The following is a 25,715-nucleotide window of genomic DNA, read 5'->3' on the forward strand; positions in this document are numbered from 1 at the left end:
TGGCATCTCATGTATCAGCATCTTAAAAATGGTGGTGGGAGCACTTGAACTAAAGCTTGTTCGATGAGCTTTAGTTCAAGTGCCCCTGCCGCTATGTTTGGAGCACCCTCGATTAATCGAGTTTGCTCTGACACACTGGAATTTCAGCGTGTTGGAGAAGACTCCACGCTCATGTACAGGTTCCCTCCAATGTGAGGTACTAAATGAATGCGCATCAGGCTGCCCTAATGCGCAGTACCCAAAGCGCACATTTTTAAGGGATGCTTAAATGCACAATAGCCTATTTTCCTGTGCATTAGCATAATTGCGCGGTTTTTTTATATGATGTTTTAATGCACAGTAAAATAAGCTACTGAGAATTGAAGTGCACATGGAGACACAGCCAGTAGGTTGCACCTGCGAGAGCTCATGTCTGTCTGCACCATTTAGTCTCTAAGGTACTACCCTACCTACCCTTCTGCCTGACTTCAGACTAACATAGCTAACTGTTTAGTGGGATTTTAATGCTGCTAGTTAGCCAGAGGATCTTTGCTGAAAATAAAGTCAGGGTAGTCTCTTTCAGACTGTCCCTGTGGAGAAGCTACCGTGCTTCTCTCTCGTTCTCTCCCTATTTCTTTTCTTGCTAATGCCGTGTGGAAACAGCGGTCTGGTAAAGAATTTCTCAGCCCTGCTTGCACTTGTAACCTGGTACATGGCACTGCAATTTATGGTGGTGGGGTTATGCTGATATCACAAAGATTTATGACTGTGGAAGACAAATAGACACCGCATTTCCCTCCCCTCTCACTTCTTTGTATAGTTCTCCTGATTAACACAGAATGAGGAAGGTGGACCCTGGAGGAAACATAACGGGACGAGTATGTAAAACAACGGCCTCTATGGGACATCAGCTGCTGCTCGGTGATTGTCATGTTAACGTGTTATTTTCACACTGGCTTCTGGGATTACAAGACTCTAGGGCATACTATGGAACTGTCCAGGGCTACAGGTCTTTTTGACTCAGACCAACACAGCTACCAAGTACACCCCTGAAACATGGAAGATGCCGAATTTTAGTTGATTTGGGATTTTAAATTTCATTGCAGAACAACAAGGAAGTTTTTTTACCACCCTGTCTGCCGCCTGACACCTCCAGGGAAGGATTTCTACCTGATCAACACATCAAATTGCTACTCAGCACAGCTCACAAAGACACGCTCATGGACCCAGAGGGACAGCTTTCCATCTTCAGCTCCCTCTGCGCAAAAATGAAGTTTATTTCTTACCTATGGGGACTTTTTACCATCTTGTACCATCTACACTTTTCCCAGAGCCTGACGAAGGGACTTTGATTCTGAAAGCTTGCAGAAAAGGACAATTTTCTTGCCATTTTCCAGTGGGTCTAATAAAAGGTATCATTTTGGAACCAAGAGTTCTAGTTTTTTGCAGGACTATAGAAGACGTTTGTCCACTCACAGGCGTGTTTTCACTTATTTCATGCATGCATCTGTCTAATACGCTTAGAGCATAACCAAAGGTTTGTTAACCAAAAGTGTATTAGGACAGCGGAGAATCTGCATCTTATTACAGGAGGTAACACACAGCATTCACCATCTTGAATCTAGAAACAGATTCCAGCTCCCAAACGAGCTCTACCTGAGCTCTGATAATATTCAGACCCAGATCTCAGCTTTGTCACTCAGCTGGGTGTCAACTTGAAAAGGACTTCAAGGTCGAATGAGCTTTTCACAAGACAATACCAATTAAGTCTTGGGGCATGCGTTGGAGACAGCAGAGCTGTTATGGTTTCATGGAGAATGCAGAAGAGTCCCCTGTTCAGTGGTCATGGTCCTTGTTTCCCGAGAGAGCCTATAGTCTTCACCTCTCTGTGACTCAGCTGCAGGAAACTCTGCTGAGACAGTCCTCCCACATACTGCCACATTCCTTCTGGTTGCACCAGGCCAAGATTTCATTTGCTCTGTTAAGTCTGTTTATTGGCTCAAAGGAGGTCTGTTTTTAATCATTTACCTTCAATTTTACTTAAGGCAAATACACAAAAGTCAGACTCAAGTGATGGTACAAAGCTGCACTGAATTAGAGACTTAAAAGTTCAGGCTTTCTAAAGAGACTCTTAACTAACCCTGAGTAGGGGAAAAAGAACACATTTACTGTGGGACAAAAGGAGGTGTCAGCATGCTCTTTCAGTGACCAGGGGTGGGCAGTTATTTAGGGTGGAGGGCCACTTACTGAATTATGGTAAGCCATCGAGGTCCACATGACAGGCAGCCAGGGGCAGATAAATATTACTTTTCTAAATTTTTTAGGGGCCCCGCGGGCCAGATAGAATGGCCTGGCAGGCCACATCTAGCCCCCAGGCTGCATTTTTCCCACCCTGTCTTATACTATGGAAAGTAGAAGCTAAATCATAAGTGGCCCATCTTTGATTCAAGGCTAAGCTATCTTAGCTTAGCTTCCACCTGCTTGAGGGTAAGCATAGGCACTGGGGCAGTTATGTGGGGTAGCTGACACCACAATAAAAGACTTCCTCTTTCCTGCCCCTTTAATTCCATGCTATAGTCTTCGTAAATCCATTGTCCTAGAGGCAGTGGTCTAGTGGGAAGGGCACTGGCCTGGCTTTATGACACGTGATTCTATGCTAAAATCTTTCCAGCTCATTCTCTGATCTGCTGTGTGACCTTGGACCTATGCCTCAGTTTCCCCTTGTATCTCGTCTTCTTTGTTTAGATGGTAAGATCTTGGAGTGGGCCACCCAGCCTAGCATGTAAATTTGCTGGGGACTTAATGACACAGCATTCTCTCCGCAGATATTCAGTTATCCATAGATACATCTCTCTATCTCAGGGGTGAGCAATTATTTGGGGTGGAGGGCTCCTTCAGAAGTGAGCTGTTGCGGGCTGGGAAGAAGGGTGGTGCTGATATGGCTTGACATGATGGAGGGGTGGGGGGAATAGCAATTGGCCCTATCTGCCCCTGGGCCACCACTGGGGATGTTGGATGAAGTAGGCAGGTGGGCAGATGGGGTCTCCATGGCTATCAGCCTGGGACCGCCACAGGCAGTGTGTTGAGCTGGGAGGATGGGATGGGGCCACAGGGAAGTGGGAAGGGCCATCTGGGAGCAGGATGGGTGGCTGAGGCTGGCACTAGGGCTGAGATTGCAGGGTGGTGACAACATGGGGCTGGGCCCGGGCCAGAGCTGCTATCCGTGATCTGCTTCCCTCATGCCCCTGCACGCAGAACCAGCGCCCATGGTAGGGAAATGCAGGGAGCACATCACAGCTCTGCGCTGGATCCCGGCTCTGTGCTGCCACCGTCCTGCAATCCCAACCCCAGCCGAGCCCCTGCCTGTCTGTCCCGCTCCCAGATGCTGTTCCCCACCTGCCCGCGGCCCCATCCCATCTGCCCAGCTGATCATGCCCTGCCCGCGGGGGTCCCAGCCAGTCTCCGGGAGGACCTCGCCTAGCCTCTCTGTCCAGCGCTCCCAGTGGTGAGTACAGGGCAGACTGGCTGCAGCAGCCAGGCAGAGTCTGGCCATCGTGCCACCCCACCACACCACGCACCGGGGGTGATGGCACTGGCCACATGCACCATGACCTGGGCTGCTTTCCACACCTGGGTTGGGCAGGGTCAAGGGACCTGCCACAGGCTGGATAAAATCCCTTGGTGGGTTGGATATGGCCCATGGGCCATATTTTGCCCACCCCCACTCTATGTCCATACAGGTAGGGTTAGACTTAAAAAATGTGACTGCTGGTCTTCACCTGTATAGAAAGCGTGCCCTCTGTTTCAGGAACGACCACTCATTTGCCCTTTCGCTTCCTGTCCTGTGTTCTGACTCTGAATCATGCTTCTTCTTTCCTGGGAAATTAGTGTGCATCTGTGCTCTCCTGCTCCCCCTTCTCGATTGTGTTTGCTTTTAAGAACACGTTTCCATAACATCCATCAGCCTGGTCTGCTCCTTTCCAGCTGGGTTTCATCTCTTGTATAAAACCTTTGGCATCCAAGGGTCTGCATTTTTTGCAGACTGTTTCTGACGAGGGCATCCTAGAGAGAGGCGATGGCACATCAGAGCCCCTGGACCATGTGAGAGGGAAGTCTAGAAACCCAGAGATGTTGAGTCTGCACAACTGCAAATGAGGTCAGATGTAGGTGCCCTGGCTCAGCAGTCCTGGAGATCAGACCTTGGGGACTCAGAAAAGAACCGCCTAGCAACAGTGAAGTTATAGCCTGGCTTTTTCCTTCTCTACCAAATGCATCAGGCAGCAAGAGGCTATTCAAGCTTTAACCTCTCTGGAGAAGTAAAGACTCAGAGGGGATTTGATGACAGCCTTCAAGTGCAAGAAGGACAATTATAAAGAGAAGGGTGACAGATTGCAGGGGACAGAATAAAACAAACAAGTATAAAATGCAGCAAGGGAAATGAGGGTGGATATGAGGAAGCAATTCTCACTATGAGGGTGCTTAAGCAACAGAACTGATGATGATGATGACCTAGAGGACTTGTGGGATCTCTATTCTTGGAAGTTTCTAAGAGCAGATTAGACAAACACTCAGAGGAAATATTTTAGACAGGACTGATCTTGCCTTGAGCAGAGAGATGGATTAGATGACCTCCAGAGGCCTATTATGCTATGGAAATTCACATCTGAGAGTTCCAGCAGGCATTGGCCAAGTCAGAAATTTAAAAAAAACCAACAAAAAACCCCCGCTTTGTAGCACGGTGTTCAGCATCTGGCATGTGCTGTGTTGCCTTCAGTAAACAACTTTATTAGGGGAAAAAATCATTCTTAAAAATTAACAGAAGCTCATTTCTGTGCAAAACCGCCCCAACAGGGTTGTCAGTAAAGACACCTGTGCGTCTCATTTTTGGAGTCACCCCGGCTTCATTGCAGTTTCATTTGCTCAATGCAACTTGCCTTTAAGACATCAAAACAGAAATCTGTCATTGCTTAACACCGGCTTTGTTGCCAATGCCTGAATGAAAGGCCAGCAACCAACACTTAAAGCTCTGGGGATCTGTTAATTATTATGAAACCGGTTACAAAGAACTACAGTGCTATTAAATACATGAATCACAGCCCTTCTAATGCTATACTGGTCCAAGCCAAGCTTGGCACATGGGGTTTAAATCTTCAAACGTGTTACAGCTGTTATCTTCCTGCAGATTTACAGATTAGGGCTGAAGGTCATTTTATGATGCCATCATGCCTAAGCCCCTGCTTCAAGTCTGCCACCTAGACCTATTATATCGCTCTGTTGCCTGCACTTTCCCCCTTAAGCATGCGTGTCGTCCCCCCGTCACTTTCTGAATATCTCATTTGCATTGTCCCACTAGCTAGTGCCTCCAAGTGGGGTCCAAGAGGCCAACACTGTGCCCCAGAGACGCCCTTACCTACCAGTACACACAGGGCTCCAGCTTCCTAGCAGCTGTGCGCACTTCCCTGGATGAAGCACTGTGCAGAGATGGTTCTCTCTTGGCCTTGCACTTCTCTGTTCAGGATGAGAACAGGCACAGCCCATTGCATTGCAGAGCGGTGACCTGCAGTCCTCTGGTTATTAGCAACCTGCCACCAGTGCTGCCTAATGGGCAGTGTGTTGCCCATCTATTAAGTTAAAGAAGGGGCTTTTGAACCATCACACCCAGAACCAAGACAAACCAAGGCCACAGCTTCATTCATGCCTGCCACAGCTTCATTAAGCCACTTCCTTTGTCCTATGCTTTACAGTTTCAGAGTTATTTCCAAAAAAAGAAGTACATTTTCAATGCTATCATAAAGCGTGCAGATATTCGCCTTTATAGGGGAGACAGACAAAGGAGTCATGCGACTCGATCCCACTGCCTCCAGGAGAATCAGCTGCCTTTTACAGCTGGTACTCAAGGACATCCATGATTATGCAGCTCCCTGTTGTCCTCCTTGTCCAACAGACACTCTGCATCTCTGCTTCCCCACCACAAAGGGACAGATTGTTCCCCGCTCCTGCATTAACCTCACCAACTCCGGAACAGTTAAGATTTGGGACTTCCTTTCCGCATTGCACCACGAGCATGTTTCAGCCATCGTTGATATTCCAAGGTTTTGACTCTACAGGGCGAAGCCGTACATTTGCGTGCTGCAGACTGTCCAGAGAGCAGATGCTGCATTAAAAGCCATGTCTCAGTTACTCTGAAATTTTCTCATAAGATCAATAGAGCTCCTCTGCTCTATTCCAGGCTACTTTCCACGTAAGTAATTTTAGAGAAGAGTGGGTCAGGGTTTTTTTTTTCTGCTGGCAACAAGATGCACTGGAATTTTTTAGATCTGAGGGTGCAACAATATTCATACATGTCAAGAGGCTGATGGCCAATGTCTCAAAGAATCTACTTCTGCTGTCATTTTCTTTTCTTTTTTTGGACTAGGAAAAAAGGCAGAGGCTATTACGAACAAGTAAGCTGCACGGGACAATACACGTGGAAAAGCAAAGTGGTTTCTCAAAAAGAGCACCAACTCTCAATCTTTTGTCCCTCTGAAGGGAAGATGCCAAACCCATGCACAATGTGCTCGTCTTTCAGACTGGCTTTGAAGGTCTGACAATGAGAAAAAATAGATTCTTTTTGCCAGTAAATTAAATAAATTTGCTTTGGAAACCACTGAGGCACAAACACAGAACTCAACAGTGTCTAAAAAGTCACTTACCAAAGAAGAACCACTCTACAAAACCGTAGGCAATCAAGGCATCCTACCTCTTCCAATGCCCAACTGACCTGAAAAGCTTCCCCTGACACATCAGTTGTCCCAGAGACACCCTTGTTATGCCATTAATGGCAGCAGTAATTAGCAAGCAAGTGGAAAACCTGAGTAAAGTACCAAGACAAATAGCCTTCATTGCTGTGCATCTTAAATTGTGAGGCGAACTGTTCAGGGACTTTGCCTCATTAGTAATTAGCGTCACAGTAAGACAGACCTTCTCTACCTACCTTGCCCTTCCACGTTCAGCAGGGCACAGTTTGGTTTTCTGAAACGAATAGATCAGCAGTGCCCAACCTTTTTGCCCCAAAGGCCAGATCTGGTTCGTGGGCCTAATCCAGCTATGCAGTCCTGGTTCAGCTGGGACACAATCCGGTCATAGGGGGCTTATAAATTAGGTGGTGGGTGAGGGGGACATGGGTTGATGCCAGTGTTAATTGCCCGTTTTTCCACTGCTGAACTTCCAGACCTGCAGGGAGCCGGACGGGTCAGAACTGGCCCACGGGCAGGGGGTTGACCACCCCGTGTCAGATGATGCATCCTTTCTTCCTTCCAGTGCAGGTGCGACTGGAGAGTCTCTACAAAGGCAGTGATACTAGAAAGAAACAGAGAAGCAGCTTGTGGAGGGGGAAATGGAGAATATTCACACTGCTGACACTGACTTGTAAGACAATGCCTTACCATAAGCACTAAAATAGGTTGATTATTATGGTTATTACCACATCTGTGAGCAGCAGCGGACATAGTCCAGTGGCTTCCATTACATTGCACAGAATTGAATTAAGAACAACCACATCTAAATTGAATTGGTTCCAGCAGCTGATGTGGTTTGTATTGAGGAGGTACATGGGAGTATCCTATCCTTTAATAGCAGCCAGCACTCTTGCAGAGATCTGTGGCATTGCAACCTCAGCGTTACTCATCTCTCCAGATTTCTCACACAAATACTGTCTGCGTGCGTTCTCCTCCTGAGACTCAGAATACAACCCAAGGCTGTTGCAATTCATTTGTAATTGGATGATGCAAAGCTAGCCTGAAGGTAATGTGTTCAAGGCACCGGTAAGATTTCCAGTGAGAATTAGGCTCCCAAGTCACCTTTAAAAATGGAACCTGACATCACTTTGGCACTCTGGAAGAACTTCCCTGATGCCAAATCCCAGAAAAACAAAGACATTGTTTGGCTGAGGTAGATGTGGCAACAGGGACAGAGTGTAAGGCACGTCATTCTCCTTTGGGAAGCTATTGCAAAAAACCCCACTTGGAAAACCAGCTCAATCAAGCAAAACTCCCAAACTTAACAATGCTCACCAAGCATGAAGCTACACGATCAGTTTAACTACTCAGCAGCAGCCTTGCTCACCGAGCGGAGTGCAGGGTGTTACAGTGACCTGACCAAGGTGTCACTCCAGCATTCAGTGTGCATTGGCAGAAAGGGCGTCTCCTGCCTGGACCATAATACAAAACTTTTATAATACAAGCTGGGGTCTTGCTGACAGGCTGCTCACTTTTTAGCTTGGCCTAAAGTAGTTAAAAGTAGATTTTTAAGGACAGTCACATGGAGAGGGTCTCTGATAAAAAGCTCAGTAGGTGCAAAGTGCTTTATACCAATGCTTCTGATACCCAAATAAGTAAGACCAGCAGACAGAACCAGAGAGCAAGTGAAGGAATAGCTTTTCCACCACCCAACAGATAGAGTCAACACCGCTGACATTTATCTGGGAGAAGGAGCAAGACTCATGGAAAATGATAGGAAGGCAACGGAATAACCAAGTTAGAAATGAAGCTGATGTGGAAACAGATGGAAACCTGCAGAGCCTGGATTTATTAGGCAGGCAATTCCCTATCCTAAGTAAGTGAATTACTTTTTAAATTGATTTGTGTCTCAGATGTCAAAAGCTCTGGAAGTAAAGAAGCCCAGCGCTCAACACTGAAACAGAAGAAATAACTTGATTACTTGGAGCATGGCCTCTAAAAGGGTTTTGTTTTAGAGAACTAGATGAGCCTAGGGATTGGATGCAGAGCTTTCGTATCTCCGGGCGTGGACACATGCAACGCCTTAGGATGGTACAAGCCTGTTAAACTGATTTTAAGCCATCTGGAACAGTTCAAAAGTGTACCTGGAAATCAAGTACTATTTTGACCTGTTTCAGTGCTACTTATGGGCACCAAGAGTTCTGTGACACAGGTCTGATTGGTCCTCCAGGCATCCCACACTGCATTGCTCCATCCCCCACCCTCTCTGAACAGGCTGCTCTGGTACACAGCCAGAACTCTACTGGCCCCCCCTTTTTCTCCCTTTTGTCTGCACTTTTTTTATCAATGAGCTCTCTGGCACTGCTTGGTCAATAAAATCTTTCTAACAGCCAGTTGTGTCCTCCCTCACTCCCTACTTGACCACAGCCTCTCATTATGCTCCCACAAGCCCTGGGAGCATTTAGGACATTTAGGAATGGGAGGACTTGGGCATCTTCCATACTGTCCTGCCAGGGGGGTGGACCAAGGTGGTCAAGGGCACTAAGGTAGCCAAGGTCCCCTCCCTTCTGGAGCTTTGCAACAGGTACAAACCTCTTGCAGCCCCAGGAGAGCCTGCAGAGATGCCAGCTCCTGCAGACAAGGGAGGATCACCACCCCCTACTCTCCCTAAGATGAAACGCAGAGCAGTTGTCATGGGAGACCCTCCTGAGGGGGCAATCTGCTGCCCCGACCCCCTAGCCCAGGAGGTCTGCTACTTCCCAGGGGACCGCATCCGGGACATAGCAGAGAGGATCCCAAAGATTATCCGGCCTTCCGACCACTACCCTATGCTCCTTTATCCATGTGGGCACAAATGATACGGCTCGGAGCAATCCCAGCTGGGTCATGAGATTACAGGGCTCTGGGAGCAGAGCTTAGGGGCGCAGGTGGCCTTTTCCTTGCTCCTCCCGGTTGTGGGTCATGGGCTGAGGAGGGAGAGATGGGTTGAGGTAGTCAACCAAAGACTGAAGCACTGGTGTCATTGCGAAGGCTTCGGTTTCCATAATCATAGTCCACTCTTTGGTGAGAGAGAGAGTGGTCTGCTGGGGGAGACGGCCTCCACCTCACTCCGCTGGGGAGGAGGCTCTTCTCAGCCAGACTGGCTGACCTGCTCCACCGGGCTTTAAACTAAGCCTGCCGGGGGTTGTGAGGATTATCGCCACTGCAAGCCCACTGGGCAACCCTTGTAAATCCAGCAGGCTAAGGCACTTAAGGGAACCCACCCCTGCCCTAGCCCCGGAACGATCCGTAGGGAAGGCGGGGCCCCCAATGGGATACTTGCCTGCCTGTACACCAATGCCAGGAGCTTGGGGAACAAACAGGAGGAACTGGTCCTCCTGCTAAACAAGAATGACTACAACCTCATAGGGATAACAGAGACCTGGTGGGACTCCACCTATAACTGGGCCACAGGTATAGATGGCTATCCCCTGTACAGGCAAGATTGTGCAGATAAAAGGGGTGGGGGTGTAGCTCTCTATGTCGAGAACTGCTACATGTCCCTCCAAATTGATGTTGGCACCCAGGAAGGACGACTGGAGTCTCTCTGGGTCAAAATACATGGGGAATGTGGCACAGGGGACATTGTGATAGGAGTCTACTACAGACCTCCTAACCACAAACAAGACCTGGACCACAAATTCCCCAGGGAACTAGCTGAGGCTGCATGCTCTCGGTGCGTGGTTGTCATGGGAGATTTTAACTATCCGGACATCTCATGGGAAGAGCACTCCTCCAAATCCAATCAGTTGCAAAGCTTCCTCATGTGCGTGGATGAGCTCTACCCGACTCAAGAAGTCTATGGGCCGGCAAGAGGTCAAGCGTTGCGCGACCTGGTACTAGCCAAAGGGAATGACATAGTTAGTGACCTAAGAATCAATGGAAAGCTGGGTGATAGTGACCACGAGCTGATCACCTTTACTATCCATCGCAAAGCTGGTAAGTCAGTCAGCAATACAGAAGTCCTCAACTTCAAGAAAGCTGACTTTGACAAGCTCAGGAGGCTTGTTGGTGAGGTCCTAAGGGACCATGACTCGACAGGAAGAGGAGTCCAAGAGGAGTGGTTGCTCCTCAAGGGAGCGATCCTGACAGCACAAGAGATGGCCATCCCATCTCAGAGGAAGGGCAGCAAAAGGGCTCAGTAGGGAACTTGAGGACCTCCTACACCTCAGAAGGATGGAAGGCTGGAATTACCACCAACGAGGAGTACTCAGCACTGGTCCATACCTGCAGGGAGCAGATCAGGAAAGCTAAGGCTGCAACCAAGCTCTATCTGGCTTCACATATCAAGGATAACAAAAAATCCTTCTTCAGATATGTAGGGAGTCAGGGAAAAAAAGCAAGGGTAACATTGGACCCTTGCTGAACCAAATGGGACAGCTGATAACCGACAGCCAGGAAAAGGCCAATCTGCTTAATGGGTACTTCTCGTCGGTCTTCCATCAGTCCAATGGGACCGCCCTGCCTAGCAAGACACAGGAGAGCCAGGGTGAGGGCATATTTTTACTCAGCATCGGTGTTGATCTAGGAAAAGATCACTTTGAGAGGCTGGACACCTTCAAGTCAGATGGTCCCAACAGACTACACCCTAGGGTACTCAAGGAGCTGGCAGGTGTCATAGGTCAACCGTTGGCAAAAATATTAAAAAATTCGTAGTGCTCAGGTGAAGTACCTGAAGACTAGAAGAAGGCCAATGTGGTACCCATCTTCAAGAAAAGGCAGAAAGTAGATCCCAGGAATTACAGGCCAATCAGTTTGACCTCAATCCCTGGTAAGGTTCTTGAGAAAATTATCAAGGAGAGCCTTCTGGATAAGCTGGCTGAGGGCAACATCCTGAGGGATAGTCAGCATGGGTTTGTTGCAGATGAGATTGGTCAGGCAAGACCTATCTCATCTCTTTCTACAACCAGGTGACACATCACTTGGACAAGGGAGATGAGATTGATGTCATATAACTGGACTTTAAAGAAGCCTTTAATTTGGTATCCCATGACCTCCTCATGGAAAAATTGGCCAACGGTGGCCTCAGCTACACCACAGTCCAATGGCTGGGAAATTGGCTCGGACCCAAAGAGTAGTGGTTGATGGCAGCGAATCATTATGGCGCTCCATGACCAGTGGCGTCCCCCAAGGCTCTGTCCTTGGACCAGATCTCTTTAACATCTGTCTCAGTGACGTGGATATTAGTGTCAGAAGTGCACTGGCTAAGTTCGCCAATGACACTAAACTTTGGGGCATAGCATCCACACCTGAGGAGAGGCTAGCGATCCAGGCTGACTTGGATAAACTTAGTAAGTGGGCGGACACAAACCTGATGAAGTTCAATACTGATAAATAAAATGTACTCCACCTCGGGGGGAGGGAACCTGCAGCATGCTTATAGGCTTGGCAGTGCTACGCTTGCCAGCACCACTGCTGAAAGAGACTTGGGGATCATGATGGACCACAAGATAAACATGAGCCACCAATGCGATGTTACAGCTGGTAAAGCAAAAATAACCTTGGCTTGCATCTATAGATGCTTCTCAAGTAAATCTCAGGATGTCATCCTCCTGCTGTACTTGGCCTTGGTGAGGCTGCAGCTGGAGTACTGCATCCAGTTTTGGGCTCCACAATTCAAGGATGCCGAGAAGCTTGAGAGAGTCCAGAGGAGAGCCGTGCGCATGATCAGAGGGCAAGAGAATAGGCCTTATGAAGAAAGGCTGAGAGCCATGGTACTCTTCAGCCTGGAAAGGCACAGGCTCGGGGGTGATCTGGTGGCTGCTTATAAAAGTACACAAGGGGTGTTCACGAGGACCTAGGAGAACATCTGTTCACCAGAGCGCCCCAAGGAAAAACAAGGATCAACGGTCATAAACTCGTACAAGACTGTTTTAGGCTGGACATAAGAAAAAATTTCTTTATGGTCTGAGCCCTCAAGACCTGGAATAGACTCCCTCCAGAAGTGGTGCAGGCACCTACTCTGGACTCATTCAAGAAACACTTGGATGTTTATCTTGCTGGGATCCTTGGACCCTAGCTGACTTCCTGCCCCTGAGGCAGGGGGCTGGACTTGATGACCTTCGAGGTCCCTTCCAGCCCTAATGTCTATGAAATCTATGAATGGTTCAGTTGTTGTGTGCGCCTGCACCTTGTCCCACAACCGTTGCGAACTGATTCCCAATCCACAGGATCATGGTCAAAGCCCAGTTAAACTTGACAGCAGCCAACATTGCATCAGCTGATAGTTCTTCAGTGGCCTCAAAGTGACTCAGTAAGTCTCAGCAAGATGTATGAGATATCTCTTACACATCCTGCCACAACAATTTTCAGACCTGTCATGTAGCAGAGCCTGGGTTAAGCATCCTTGTACTAGCTTTCATGTAGCTAGTTCAGGTAAAAGCAACACATACAGTACTCTGGCATGGCTGAACAAGCCAAAGCTGGAAGACCAGGTACTAGCTCATACTGAGTTTCATGCCTGTTTGATGGCAATTAAGTAAACTAACTAGATTAATGCCAGCACAGACAGGCCTACCCATTACAATCCCACCTTTATTTCCTGTGTAGACACCCTTATATTGTCCATATCCTATTCTCTCACAACTGGTTCATTAGCTTCTCCAAGTTCACATCCCCTTTCTGCTGGGGCCGGTGTTCACCATTGTCCATTCCAATCCCTTCTGGTAAACCTATTTGTATGTGCAAAACTCTCTGGCTCAAGCAGCCGGACTGCTAAAGTACTAGCAGTGTCAGGAAACAGTATAAAAGATGTTAGGCATACCAGGAGTATCAAGAGTATGGGGCCTTTATACAGCCACGAATGCAACACAGACTGGACAGGCAAGGCAAGTTGGTACAAAAGGTAGAAGGGAAGAGAGACAACCTGAATGGGCACATCTCTTCTCTGCAAAAAGCAGCCTTGCTCAAAGTAGACACAAGCAGAGCCACAATGCAGTCTCTCAGACGCGAAGAAATTCTGCCCGTGGCTTTGTTTTGCTACTCTGGTTTAGTCAAGAGCTTTCAGCTACATGGGGCAAAGTGGAAGAGTGACCACAACTGTTCCCCAATCTCGTTTGAGGTCTAAATAGCCTGATCTTTGCTTTCAGAGCCTTCTGCACTCAGTTGTTTCTATACAATTACAGTAGGAGTTACTGCCACGTTGCGTCATTCACACAGAATTTATGGCTTGGCTTTGTACCTGCAGGTCGTGAACTAATCAACCCTGCCCATCTGCTCTCCTGTTCTCAAGATTTATGAGTCTACGTAGACAAAAGGAGAGGGGATGCTTTAGCCTAAAGCTCTAATGCCTGCACATAGGGTGATAATATCCATGTGTTAAGTTGCATTTATGACGCATCTGTGATAGCCTCAGCCATTAAAACAGCTCCCCAGGACTTCACATTCCAAACCTGTGAGCTGCGTTAGTCACCACAGCCTAAAGACAAAAAAGCTTTTTGTTCCACTTCTTTCCAGACGGCACTGGTCATGTACTAGAGCTAGCATCCGATTCAGCTATGTTCGCGGGAGACAATTGTGATTTGTCTGTAATGACTCCTACAGCAAGTGGGACGGGCGTTCTGAACTGTATGCCACTGTACGTAGAAAGAACGCACACATTTTGACTAGGTTTCTTGCATCAGCTGCTTTTGTCAGTTTGTGGCTGTAAATTCTGTTTTAGCCAGGTATTTACTGCGCCTGTCCGAGGCATTCTTTGTGGAAGTCTTCTGAAACACAACACCTGGATGAGACTGGCTCCGTGTCCTTCCTGCTAGGTCTGCAGCAGGACAGTACTACACACAAACTCTCACCCCATCGTCCTTCCATGCACAGAATGAGCAGAATAACTATAGATCTGTTATTTGGAAGCTGTGGTTGTGTATACGGATGGACATCAATCATGTACCAGGTCATCCAGAAATGCTTCTAGCAGCAGCTCAGAGGCAAAGGACAGATGAGTGCAGAAGCTGCAACCCAGGAGTACTGGGACGTTAGTACATTTTAAACAGCTGAAGAGTACTGCTAGGGAGAGCCACAGGAATTGTAATAACCAACCCATGAAGCCAACTCAGCCATGGGTAACTGGAAGCATTAATCCTAGATCAAGACCACCGTCTCCCCTACAGGCTTATCCCACCAGCACTGGTCTCTGCAACCCCTGCTCTGCTACACAACCAGAGACTTCAGGGATCCTGGGGTGCATGGGTTTCAGATTCATTTTAATCTGTGAAAGGTCAACTTCGTCTGATCCTCTAGGCCTCCCTAGGAGAGCCCAATCTAGCCTTAAAATCTCTATCCAGTCTTCGAAACCTGAAACTCAACCACAAGCCAATACAAAACCTAAACAAACATCTCGTACTGGGGAGTAACTGTGAGAAAACGGAGAGCCCAGAGCAATATGAGCCTAGGTCAGAAGCGTGTATTCTCTGCCTTTGCTGCTTCCCCTGTGCCCTACACTGGTCTTACAGTGACGGCACAAATGAAATACCCACGATGGATGTGTGCAACAGGCACCAATGGAGAGCAGTTGTCCCTGGCATCCAAGACCTACTCTTGCACCTACACACATTTTCTATAGCCTCAGCCCCCTTAGCACCAGTCTCGCATCAAGATCCCAGATCAAGACCGGGGCTTCCCAAAACAGGTTCTCCCCATTTGGTTGAGATCAGCGATATCAAGGGATCCAACGAGCGCAGTGAAGCAGTAAGGAGATTAACACCAAAGCATGCCAAGTAACAAACACCTAGTATTTATTAATAAATTAGTACACCGGAAGGCAATTTCTCAATGTCATTCCCCCTCCCCACCCCACCCCGGAGGTAGCAGATGCCACCTTTGTATTATAATTTTTCAAACTGAGCATATTACAGACAGTTCATATGGGAGCATAACTGTTGCAAATATAATAAGACAGAATTCTTACAATGCAGCCTTTTTCAGTTTTTAAATAAAAAAAATGAAGAGACAATTCAGACCAGGCAAGGTCTTTGGAACCTAACCTAGTGGCCACGTCTGTATAAAAAAAAAACCAAGAGACACGAGTGTAAAAAGCAGAGCTTGTTAAGTTTTATGATCACGAGAAGGGTGGTACCACCAGGGTTTTCCTTCACCTTCCAGAGTCCAGCACCAGTGCTGATCAAGACGTTTCAGAAACGGGCCTGCTGCACGTACAAGTGGCAAGGCGAGATGCTCCTTGCTTGCGTTACATTCGGCTGCAGGCCAGAAGGACTGCGTTACGTCAATCCTGAAGGCCGGAGGAATTAAACCTTTTTCATGTCTTTCAAACATATTTCTGCTTTAGCTTACAGGAGCACAAGTAAATCAAGCATTCTATGCATTGTCCAGGTGAAAAACCATACAATAAATACCTGTGCTAGTAAAATCTGAGCAATGAATAGGACCTATACAACAGTACATTAAAAAAAAGTCAACTGAAGAAGAAAAGAAAAGAAAAGCGAGAGACCAGGAGAGAAAGCAACCAACAGCGACATTCACTTTGCACGCTTTCCCATTCACCACTGAGGCGCAGGGGGCATGAGGGATAAAAGATGTATGACGAGGAGAGGTACCTCAAAATAAGACATTTGATCAAACCAAAAATGGGTTAAAACAGTTCCAGCTTCCAGACATACATTATGCTGGATTTGTGGTCTTTAGTTAATTAACTGCATTTTTAAAGTGCATAAAACGATTGAGCGGAATGAGAACAGAAAAAGGTCACTCAGAAGGGCCTGGGGGCAGCAGCCAAGATTTTAATTCTGCAACAAAGTTAAGGATGAAAGGTGCAATGTCTGTAAACTGCCCCCACCCAAAACCCAAGAGACCTTGAAGAAAATACTGGCCATGTAATTCTATCAAACACCTGCCTGCATGTTGTCAACCACCTTGAACAAGTGCCAAGCTAGTACTAGCAATATTCAGAGTGCGTGGTGACCAATGTCTACAACAGATCGGGAAGGTGGCTATACACAGAGTCCAGGAGTGTTTGGCTGGCTTCCTGGCTCTTGACCCCAGCAATCTCAAATAGCCTATCCAGCTTGTCCTCTGCCTGTGGAATCTCTTCTATCACAAGGAGCTCCTCAGGATTTAGGATGTGAAGCATGTCATCAAAGATGGGCTGCAGGTCACAAGGATCCAATCGCACCTGACGCAAGACTGTGTCTTTTTTTTCTGCAAAAGCAAGACAGGATTGGTTATTAAGGCACCGTTTCTGGGAAGAGCATGCTTCTAACAGCACAAAGACCAAGAATCAAGTCTATACTGCTCCCAGACTCCTGCCCAGCTTTTAGGAAACAAATGGCAAGTTGTAAAAGATAGGAAAAAGCGTGGGTGGGTTGGCTAGTCGGAGACTAAAGATGGAGGAGGCCTATTTATCACCTAATATCTAATCTCCTGCCAAGATACTTGTTCCATATAACAGTGCTGCAAGTGCTGGCATCACTGGGAAAAGAAGAGGGGCAAAATCCCAAGTGATAACTGGAATATCCTACTAATCTTTACATTAGTTTTTGGGGGCTTTTTTGCTAAAGTGTAGACAATTCACAGGATTTACTCTTCACCTTCATTACAAGCGACTTTTTTCTTCTTTTCTAAAGTCCCCTAAAGTAAAGAAAAATTTACAAACTCAAATTCATGCTGTGACTGATAAAAAGGGCCTAATGTAAAACACCCTTCTCTGCAAGGATCAGAGGAAGATGCAACATCTAACATGGACCAGGGTATCTTGGGAATAAAAATAATGGCGGCCAAAATAATTTACTGCATTGAAGTCCAGTCTGTTAAAACTGAATGAATTAAAAATAGATTTTGATGCAACCCCAGGCATCCCTGTGATTGTACAGCAACATTTCCCTGTTTTAAAAGGAGGTGCAACAAATTCTTTCAAAGGGAGGAAATTCACCTGCTGAAAACCAAGCACGGAAAGTAAAACTGTAATACTATGCAATGCAAAACTAAGTAGAGGCCACAGGAGATTGTCCACTGCTGTTAGTGGGACCTGGGTCAAGACCCAAGATGATGCTCTAGGGAAATAAATTGTACAATGTTAGAGAAACACCTTTTTAAACTAACAGGATCCATTTAAACCTATTTGTCTTTTCCGCTCATCTTTATGCCATACCCACCAGTAGGAAATTGGGTACCTGCATCATCATTTCATAGGGCTGGAAAGGACCTTGGAAGATCAGAGTCCAGCCCCCTGCCCCAGGGGCAGGAAGTCAGCTGGGGTCATAGCATCCCAGCAAGATAAACATCCAAATTTCTCTTGAAGGTGATCAATGTAGGTGCTTGAACCACCTCCTGCGGGAGTCTGTTCCAGGCCTTGGGGGCTCAAATAGTAAAGAAGTTCTTCCTTATGTCCAGCCTGAAACGGTCACGGAGGAGTCATGTCACCCCTTGGGGCGCTCTGGTGAACAGACGTTCCCCCAGATCCTGGTGAGAAGTCTTCACCCAGTGGAACCACTGGCAACCTCAGGTATCCTGCCTGTCATTTTTTACGGGGCACCTGAATGAAACTTTTAATTCAATGGAGGCTGGGGAGGAAGAAGGACTTGGTCTGCAAATCCATGGATTGCACCATGGCCCCAGAGACCACCTGTGACTCACAGTTTGCGGACTCCTAGTCTATCGTGAAATCAAATAAATGCCTCTCAATACCCGAACTTCCCTTATTCTTGCCACACTGTACTGCCATTACTCTGCCAGTGCAATTCCTTCCACGTCGGCTATAGCTTTGCTGAATGCAACAGTATTCCTTAGGATGGCAGAGACTAGCACATCCAGCCTTGCACACAGTTCTCAAAATAACTTCAAGGGAGCAGGACAAAGGGCCCATTTTAGTACCTTTGGTAATAAAAGAGCCAGTTCGGCTGAGAGCAGAGGAGCCGCTGGAAGTCGAATCGCAACGCAGAAGAGGTTCTGACTCATCGACGAAGAAGCCCTTGTTTTTTTCAGAGGGAGAAGGTTCGATGGTGAGGATGGTGGCATCAGGAGGCTTCTGATTCGGACTGGGAATGGGGCTGAGAGGGCTGGGGTTTACTGGTAGGGCCAGTTTGTCAGATTCCAGCTGTGAAGAGAGCATAGAAGAAAAATCTATTATGATGATTTATCACACAAAGTTCATGTTCAAACCATTTTACACCCAAAGTGCCAAACCAGGATACAAGCCAGGGTAGGCATATAGCAACTTCATGTAGACTCTGGCTCCTTTTCAGTGGAGACTCGCGTAAACACCTAACAACGCCATCTGCTAACAGGGTTCCCAGTGCTCCAATAATCTCCACCCCAAGAAAATGGAGAGTGACCCGCGTCATTTTATCATGGGACTTTCCGTACGAGAAACCTGCCATCTCAGAAAACGGCAACGGTACCAAAAAGGAGTGTTGACATGTGGCGGAAAACAACGGTGCTGGTTTCACCTGCCTGTCTATGAGTTCAAGGAGGAAAAAAAGCAAGTGAGCACGGAGATGAAGCAGGTTTAGTAAGTATGCCACGTACATATGGAAAAGGGGAGCCACTCCACTCCATCAGCATCATCAGCTTTTAAACAAGGGGTGGGATGGATGCTAATAACATCCTAATGTCCAGCTCAGGGGCACAACAGTGCCATATTATGCCCAAACTGGGTGCAACACAGTTGAGAGCAATGAAGCTGGTCGTAGTTTCTGGATCAGAACCACCCAGCCTCTTTTGCCAGCAGCAGGAATGAGGTGTCGTTAGCTCAGATCTACCATTTTCCCTGTAATTCAGGGCCTCAGCACAAGTTACCTAAAAAATGTCATGAAGGCATTTAAAACAAGAGCAGCCACTAGTTAAGGGGTATTAAACTGCTGTAAATACCCTTTAAACTTTTTAAAGATATGCTGCTACAACTGAGGCTTGTCTTTGATTCATTTCAAAAGTTGCTCTGGGGTATGGTATGGTTGCTCTGGGGAAATAAAATGCCTTGCTTTCATCCCTCCAGCACCCCAGGGTGCACAGGTCCCAGGCACTCTACCCCTTCCCACGCTCCAAATCTCTAGTGGTCTTCCCTCCCCTCTCGCATGATGAGAATTGCCCTCTCAGCAGTAACTGCAGAGCCGGCCAACCCCCACACGGCTGCTGCCCGGCCACTTCATTGCAACTCAGTTCCCCATGTCCCACAACCCCCCCTTTCTCATCTCTGTGCCATGCAACAAGCCTGTTGGCTCTCAGCTTTGTGCCCTAGCTATTCCTCCCCTGCCCCCAGTCCCTGGGACCAAGACAGCTCCCCCACCCCAGCCCCCATGACCCCTGCTGCCCCTTATAACACAACTTATAACGTCCCCGACCCAATCCCAATTCACTGAGACATGCACAATTTTTATATTTATATATAAATTATTTATATAATTAAAAAAAATCTTAATTTTACTCCTTTTTTTTCACCTTACCCCCCACCTCACTTCAAACAGTTTTTCAAGATTTCTCCCCTCCCACCCTCTGCTCTGGCTGGGCTCCTGCTGGCTATGGAGGGAGGGAAGCCACAAATCCCATGCTGGCTGCTCCTCCTCCAAGCCTCCCCTCCTCTCCCACCGCAGGCAGGTCCTGGCGCCTGTCCACGCCTGCTCACCAGCCCTCTAGTGACAAATCAGTCACAGGCAGGTCTGCAACAACATGAAGCCTTCACCTGAGGCTACTCCAAAAGCACCATAATTCAATGGCTTCACATCCCACAGATTTGTGATAGTATACAGGCGCCTGTGCCAAAGCCCTTGGGTACAAGAGGCTGGTACTGGAGGCAAGGCCAGGCAAGAGAGAAATGCACGCTACAATCGAAGGAGTTTGCTACAGAAAGCCACTGCCCTATGGTGCTGCGCAGCAGGCTACAGGACCAGCCGAGAGCTTCATACCCTGTTGCTGGAAGTGGTAGGCACATATCCCAGCACAGGATTGTGCCATGCCTAGCACTGTTAGCTGGCATAAAGCAAAGCTTAGCTCTGAAGTGCCTGACAGTGGTATGCCGGTGTCCCTGTTGCAGCGCTTCGCCCTGCGAATAGGAAGTTTAGGTAACAGTTCTGATTTAGGCAGCGACGATCCTGCCTTGAGCAGGAGGGTTGGACTAGATGAGGCCCCTTCCAGCCCCACTTTTCCATGACTACATCTTAGAGAAATGGATTCTCTCTGTCTCCCAGTGCTGCAAGTATCTGCATGGAAGGAAATGCAATTTTTACTATTAAAGCCATGTTTTAAGCTATTGTTTTTTTTGGCCACACCATGTTTCCTCCTCTTTTCCAGCTTCCAGCGCACCCCTTTTACAGAGTACACAGCATTCCTTTCCACCTGGGGTTGACTCACTGATTATTAAATCATCTAGCCTGACCTCTGGTATAGTACCAGGCCTTGAACGTTCATCTATTTTCCCCCATGCGGAGCCCAACTGGTGTTTGGCTGAAGACTTGCTTCCAAAACGGTGCCTGTGCTTGAACTAAAGACAGTAAGCAATGGAAAATCCCGATTCCTTTGGGAGTTGGACCAATGACTAGCTACCCCCCACCTTTAGAAGTCTGTGCCTATCGCCAATTTGAACTTGTATGACTTCAGGTTTCAGCCATGGCTTCTCGTTACGCCCAACTCGAGTGGATTAAGCAGCCCTATAGCATCTGGCATTTTCTCCCCATAGGGGCACCAATATATCGTAATTAAGAGTACCATCAACCTGCTTTTGGATAGGCTACACACAGCGTTTCAGGCTCTCTCATTACAAGTCCTTTTCTTTAGCCCTTGCATCATTTCGATGATTTTTTCTTTAGCTTCTCAACATCCCTTTACAAAAGCACGGCCGGCAGAAACACCCACAGCCTTCTGGACTCCAATCTCTCTTTAGTCAGGAGCCACAGGTCGAAGGGGATTGACAGCAGCACCCCAACATGGCACCAGCTGAAGTCTGCTAGCATTTAGGTCCTTCTAGCCCAGGTTTCACACCCTTGCTCTCTCCATTTCAGAGCCAAGGGACTAAGCTTAATAAGCTGGTAAAACAGGCCAATTTCTTACGCTGGTGGAGAGGACACAAGTGTTACATGCGAGGCAGATCTGTCTCAAGGAGGAGTGGGATACTCCTGCAACAAAGCCACCTTCATGATGGGGACGTCCATGATGCACCCACAGTGCTCTAGGCCAGTGGTTCTCAACCGGGGATCTGTGCTCCTCTAGCGGCTGCAAGGTGGTTTCAGGGGGTTTACCTGGCCCAGTGTGGAGGAGCTGCCTTGGCCCCCTGGGGCTGTGGTGTGTCCCAAGGAAGGTGTGGGGGTGGGCCTGCCCCACCTGACCCCACAGCCCCCCATCACGTGGGCAGCACTGCAGGCAGGCGGGTGAGGCTCTACGCTGCAGGTGCTCAGGGGAGTGCGGCCCTGGGGCTCCCTGCAACCGAGCCCCATCCACTGCATCTGGGGCCGTGTGGGCAGGGCTGGGCTGCCAGGCAGTTGTGGCACAGGTGGGCCATGGAGTATTTGTAGTATACTGCAGGGAGGGGAACTTAGGAAGATAAAGATTGAGACCCCTGCTCTATGCCAAAGCACAGCTCTGCCCACCCTCTCCCACGCCGTGTATGCCAAACTACAGAATAAGGTGCTGAAGCTGCTCTAGGGGTGCTCCTCTTAAGCGTGCTAGAAAACATGTTTTGGGATTCATCCTTATGGTGGCTTCACCACCTCCTGTCCAGGTTTGGGATGTGCAGAGGGTAGGACTGAGCTGCTCAGCAGTGCTTTCCATAAAGCAACATAGGCATAGATGATACTGCCAGATGGACAAAGAGACTCAAGGTTCAAAATGACATTTGTATTTAGGCAGCTCCTTAGCAAGAACTTAGGACCCAGTAGTCAGGGTGCACCAATAAAGATTTTTTTTTGGCCTATACCGATGGCTGATTATTAGCCAGCCATAACTGGCTGATACCGATGTGAGAGCTGATACTCAACCCGGCAGCTTGGAGAGCAGTGGCTGGCTGGTACGTCTGCAGGGGAGGAAGGAGCATGGGGGTGCAGATTGAGGCCCCCCACAGTGAGGGAGGGAAGAGGGCTGGCGCAGGAGCAGAAGCAGGTGCTGCCCTGCCAGTGTGGGGCATGGTGCGGGCAGGGGGAGCAGCTCTGCATGCCCCTGGGAAAGGCATGGCAGACATGCGCCCCTTGGATCTGCGCGCAAAGCGAGGGCTGCCAGCTGTGGGCAGGATGGGTGGCAGCGGCACTGAGAGGAGTGGCTATGGCAAATTTTGGGGTGGCTGTAGCCCACCCCATAGCACCCCCTCCCAGCACAGCTACCACCCATCCCGAGCACAGCCCTGGCCAGCCCCTACCAGGAAAAGGCCAGCAGAGCCCCTGGCCCCAAGCCAGCAGTCAGTAGCCCACCCTCGCCCCATGCCTTAATCTGGGGGCACATGTGTGCTGCCCCCCCCCCCCCTTGGACAAGCCTCCCACGGGGCCGTTCCGTGCCCTGCTCCACCCTCTAAGAGCCCCAGCCCCACTCCCTCTCTCACCATGGGGGCCTTGATCTGCCACCGCCCCCCAGCAAGATTTACCGACTGGGCACTGTTCTGCAAGCTGCCGGGCTGCATTCCTAGCCACGTGCATGCTGTGCCCATGCAGACATTCATCAGTGACATCATCAGCTACACAGGCCAAAAAAAAGCCGATAATGTTGATTTTCCTTTTATCGGTGCTGATCTGATCTATCGCTGCACCTCTACTCAGTAGCATTTAAAAACCACCTCCCAACCCTGCTCTTGTGTACAAAAAGGAACGGGTAATCTTGCTTGCACACTGCTGCCTACTGCAGAGAGTTTAATGCAATTGAGCTCTCTCAGGTATCACAGATGTTGAATTAAGAGGCTCACTCCAATCGCCTCCTCTGCACTTGTTGAATACTGTAAAATGATTTCTGAAGCCTGCAGCGCCGCTCCCCCCCTTCTCAGCATATGCTACCTGCAGTTGCTCTCACACATCCATACAAAATAGCCTGTGCACCAAAGGTACAAGGAAACATTTGTATTCATACAGCCCCATGCTGAGAAACTCTGTATTGATCTTTCATAGTCTGCGCTACATTATGTAATTCTGCATAATTTGTTTGCATCAAAGAATTTGCCACCCACAATTCACATGTCCATTGAGACGCCCACCTGATTTCCCATTAGCTCATGTGAAATTAACTTTTAATCCTGCTCCATTGTGTAATAAAAGGGCTTCTTTCAGTAGGAAAGAGAGGGGATTTGTTCTCTTTCAACATGTTTTATAGTACATTAAACAGTGGTGGCTCATTTTTTTTTTTTTCTTTTTTCTGTTTTAAATAACAGACTTTGTATGCTTCATTAAAATATCCTCTGGAACATTTCCAACACAATCCTTTTACAAGAATTAAACTATTGTTATTAACTGGGAAGGAGAAAAACCTTAGTGGCGAATCAGAGTAACAGCCTAGATGCTTCTTATATGGCGTCCTATATTGTCATGCTTTTACCTTTAAAATCATTAGAAAGTAGGGGCTGACTCTTCCACTTGCAATTACCCACTGCATCCCCAACCACGAGTTGAGTGCTAAAAGGGGGTTGAGAAACCAGAAGAAAATTAAAATCAGGGCCAGGAAGACACTAGACCCAAACATGAAAAACACACCAAACCACTCCCCAACACAATTGTGGGTAAATCCCACAAAATTGCAACAGCAGTTGCAAAAGCACTCAAGAACGAATCCTAGGTGGTTCTCTAGACCATAAAAAAATCCTCAGCGCCCAAACTGTTCTCAACAGATGAACGTTTGTTAGGCAAAGTAAACAGGATGCTGGAGCGTGGGTTAAAGTTTAAATAGAGAGGGAAAGAAAGCAAAGGAGAGTGACAGTGTTTAGAAGTAGGGTTGGAGTTTGCAGCCTGGATGGGCCAGGAAATGTGCCAAGCAAGGTGTGTCTGGTTTACCAGGCAGTGGCAAGAAGGGCAGGAAAAGTAACATGCGGAGATGGGGCCTGGTGGATGGGTGTACGAGAGCTATTAATACCCTGCGACTCTCTCCCATGAAACCATGTTGGCAAGTCTTATTTTTAAAGCACTACTTGACAAAGGTGCCGTTCGTTTCCCCTCCTGGGCTGCGGTGTGGTGACACCGCGTCCGAGCGACAACTGTGCCAGATGTGGGTACAGTTCAGAAGCTGGAAAAAAAAAAAATTCATGTGGCACAGAAGTTGCGTGGTAGAAACACAGCCCTTTGAATCACTGGAGGCGCGGACGGATTTTGATTTTCCCTTTGACTATGAAGAACAACGTTAAGGTGAAGAAGCCGGTGGGGGCTCTGGAGATCTCAATTCGATTCCCAGTGCTTCCTGCAAGATGCTGGCTATGATCACATCTGTGCCAACGTGCCCCCAGGAAGGGAATATCAGGACTGATTCACCTCCATGAAGCTATTCAGCGTTCTCCTTGTCCTTCAGTGTTGTGCTCTTGAGCTACACCAGTCAGCGCAGCAAGCCACACTAATGACAGTGGGTGCCAATTCCCCCTGTACAGGGCAGAGGAAGAGGTAACGAGCCACCTTATTGCACCGGGACCCCCCCACCTGTGCACAAGGACACCGACACTGGACTTTTGCTGTTGACGACCTGCACGGTTACGTCACCAACCAATTCTGTATTTGATTTTTGTGCCAAAACCATTAATGGCATTGACACATCAGCGACCCCTGCACTGAAGTACGATTCACATCACACCAGGGGCACAAAGCCAATTTTTCTAACTTGCTGCAGCTAAGAGTTTGCATTGCCAAAAAAAGTGTCTCTTTGGTTCAGGCTATTCAAGGCCCTTTGTGATCCAGGCTCCAAGAAACTGGGCGTCTGTCTGTCTGTCTCTTTCTGTAAATCCACTCAGCCCCCAATATCTACCCTGGGCCGGATCCGGCTCTCAGCAGATGGATGGCGAGTACAGAAGGGCCTTCACAACTGCCTGCGGGTCACAAGGCCGTTATTTCAGGAGGTGATTTTAAGTTGCTTCCGATATTTAATTGCCGTCTC

At 48.0% G+C, this 25,715-nt stretch overlaps 1 protein-coding gene across 1 annotated transcript in view; it reads right to left on the bottom strand.

Annotated features, from left to right (window-relative positions):
• Positions 1-15,441: 15,441 nt before the first annotated feature.
• Positions 15,442-25,715, bottom strand: part of TNFRSF21 (TNF receptor superfamily member 21) — a 62,483-nt gene continuing 52,209 nt past the window's right edge. The window contains exons 5-6 of the mRNA XM_006275757.4: positions 18,555-18,777; positions 15,442-16,883 (exon numbers count right to left, since the gene is read on the bottom strand). Coding sequence (XP_006275819.1) covers positions 16,654-16,883; positions 18,555-18,777 — 453 coding nt within the window. The 3' untranslated portion in view covers positions 15,442-16,653. The remainder of the gene's footprint in view (positions 16,884-18,554; positions 18,778-25,715) is intronic.

The sequence above is a fragment of the Alligator mississippiensis genome, chromosome 1 (genome assembly GCF_030867095.1).
Source record: "Alligator mississippiensis isolate rAllMis1 chromosome 1, rAllMis1, whole genome shotgun sequence".
In the NCBI taxonomy this organism is placed as follows: Eukaryota; Metazoa; Chordata; order Crocodylia; family Alligatoridae; genus Alligator; species Alligator mississippiensis.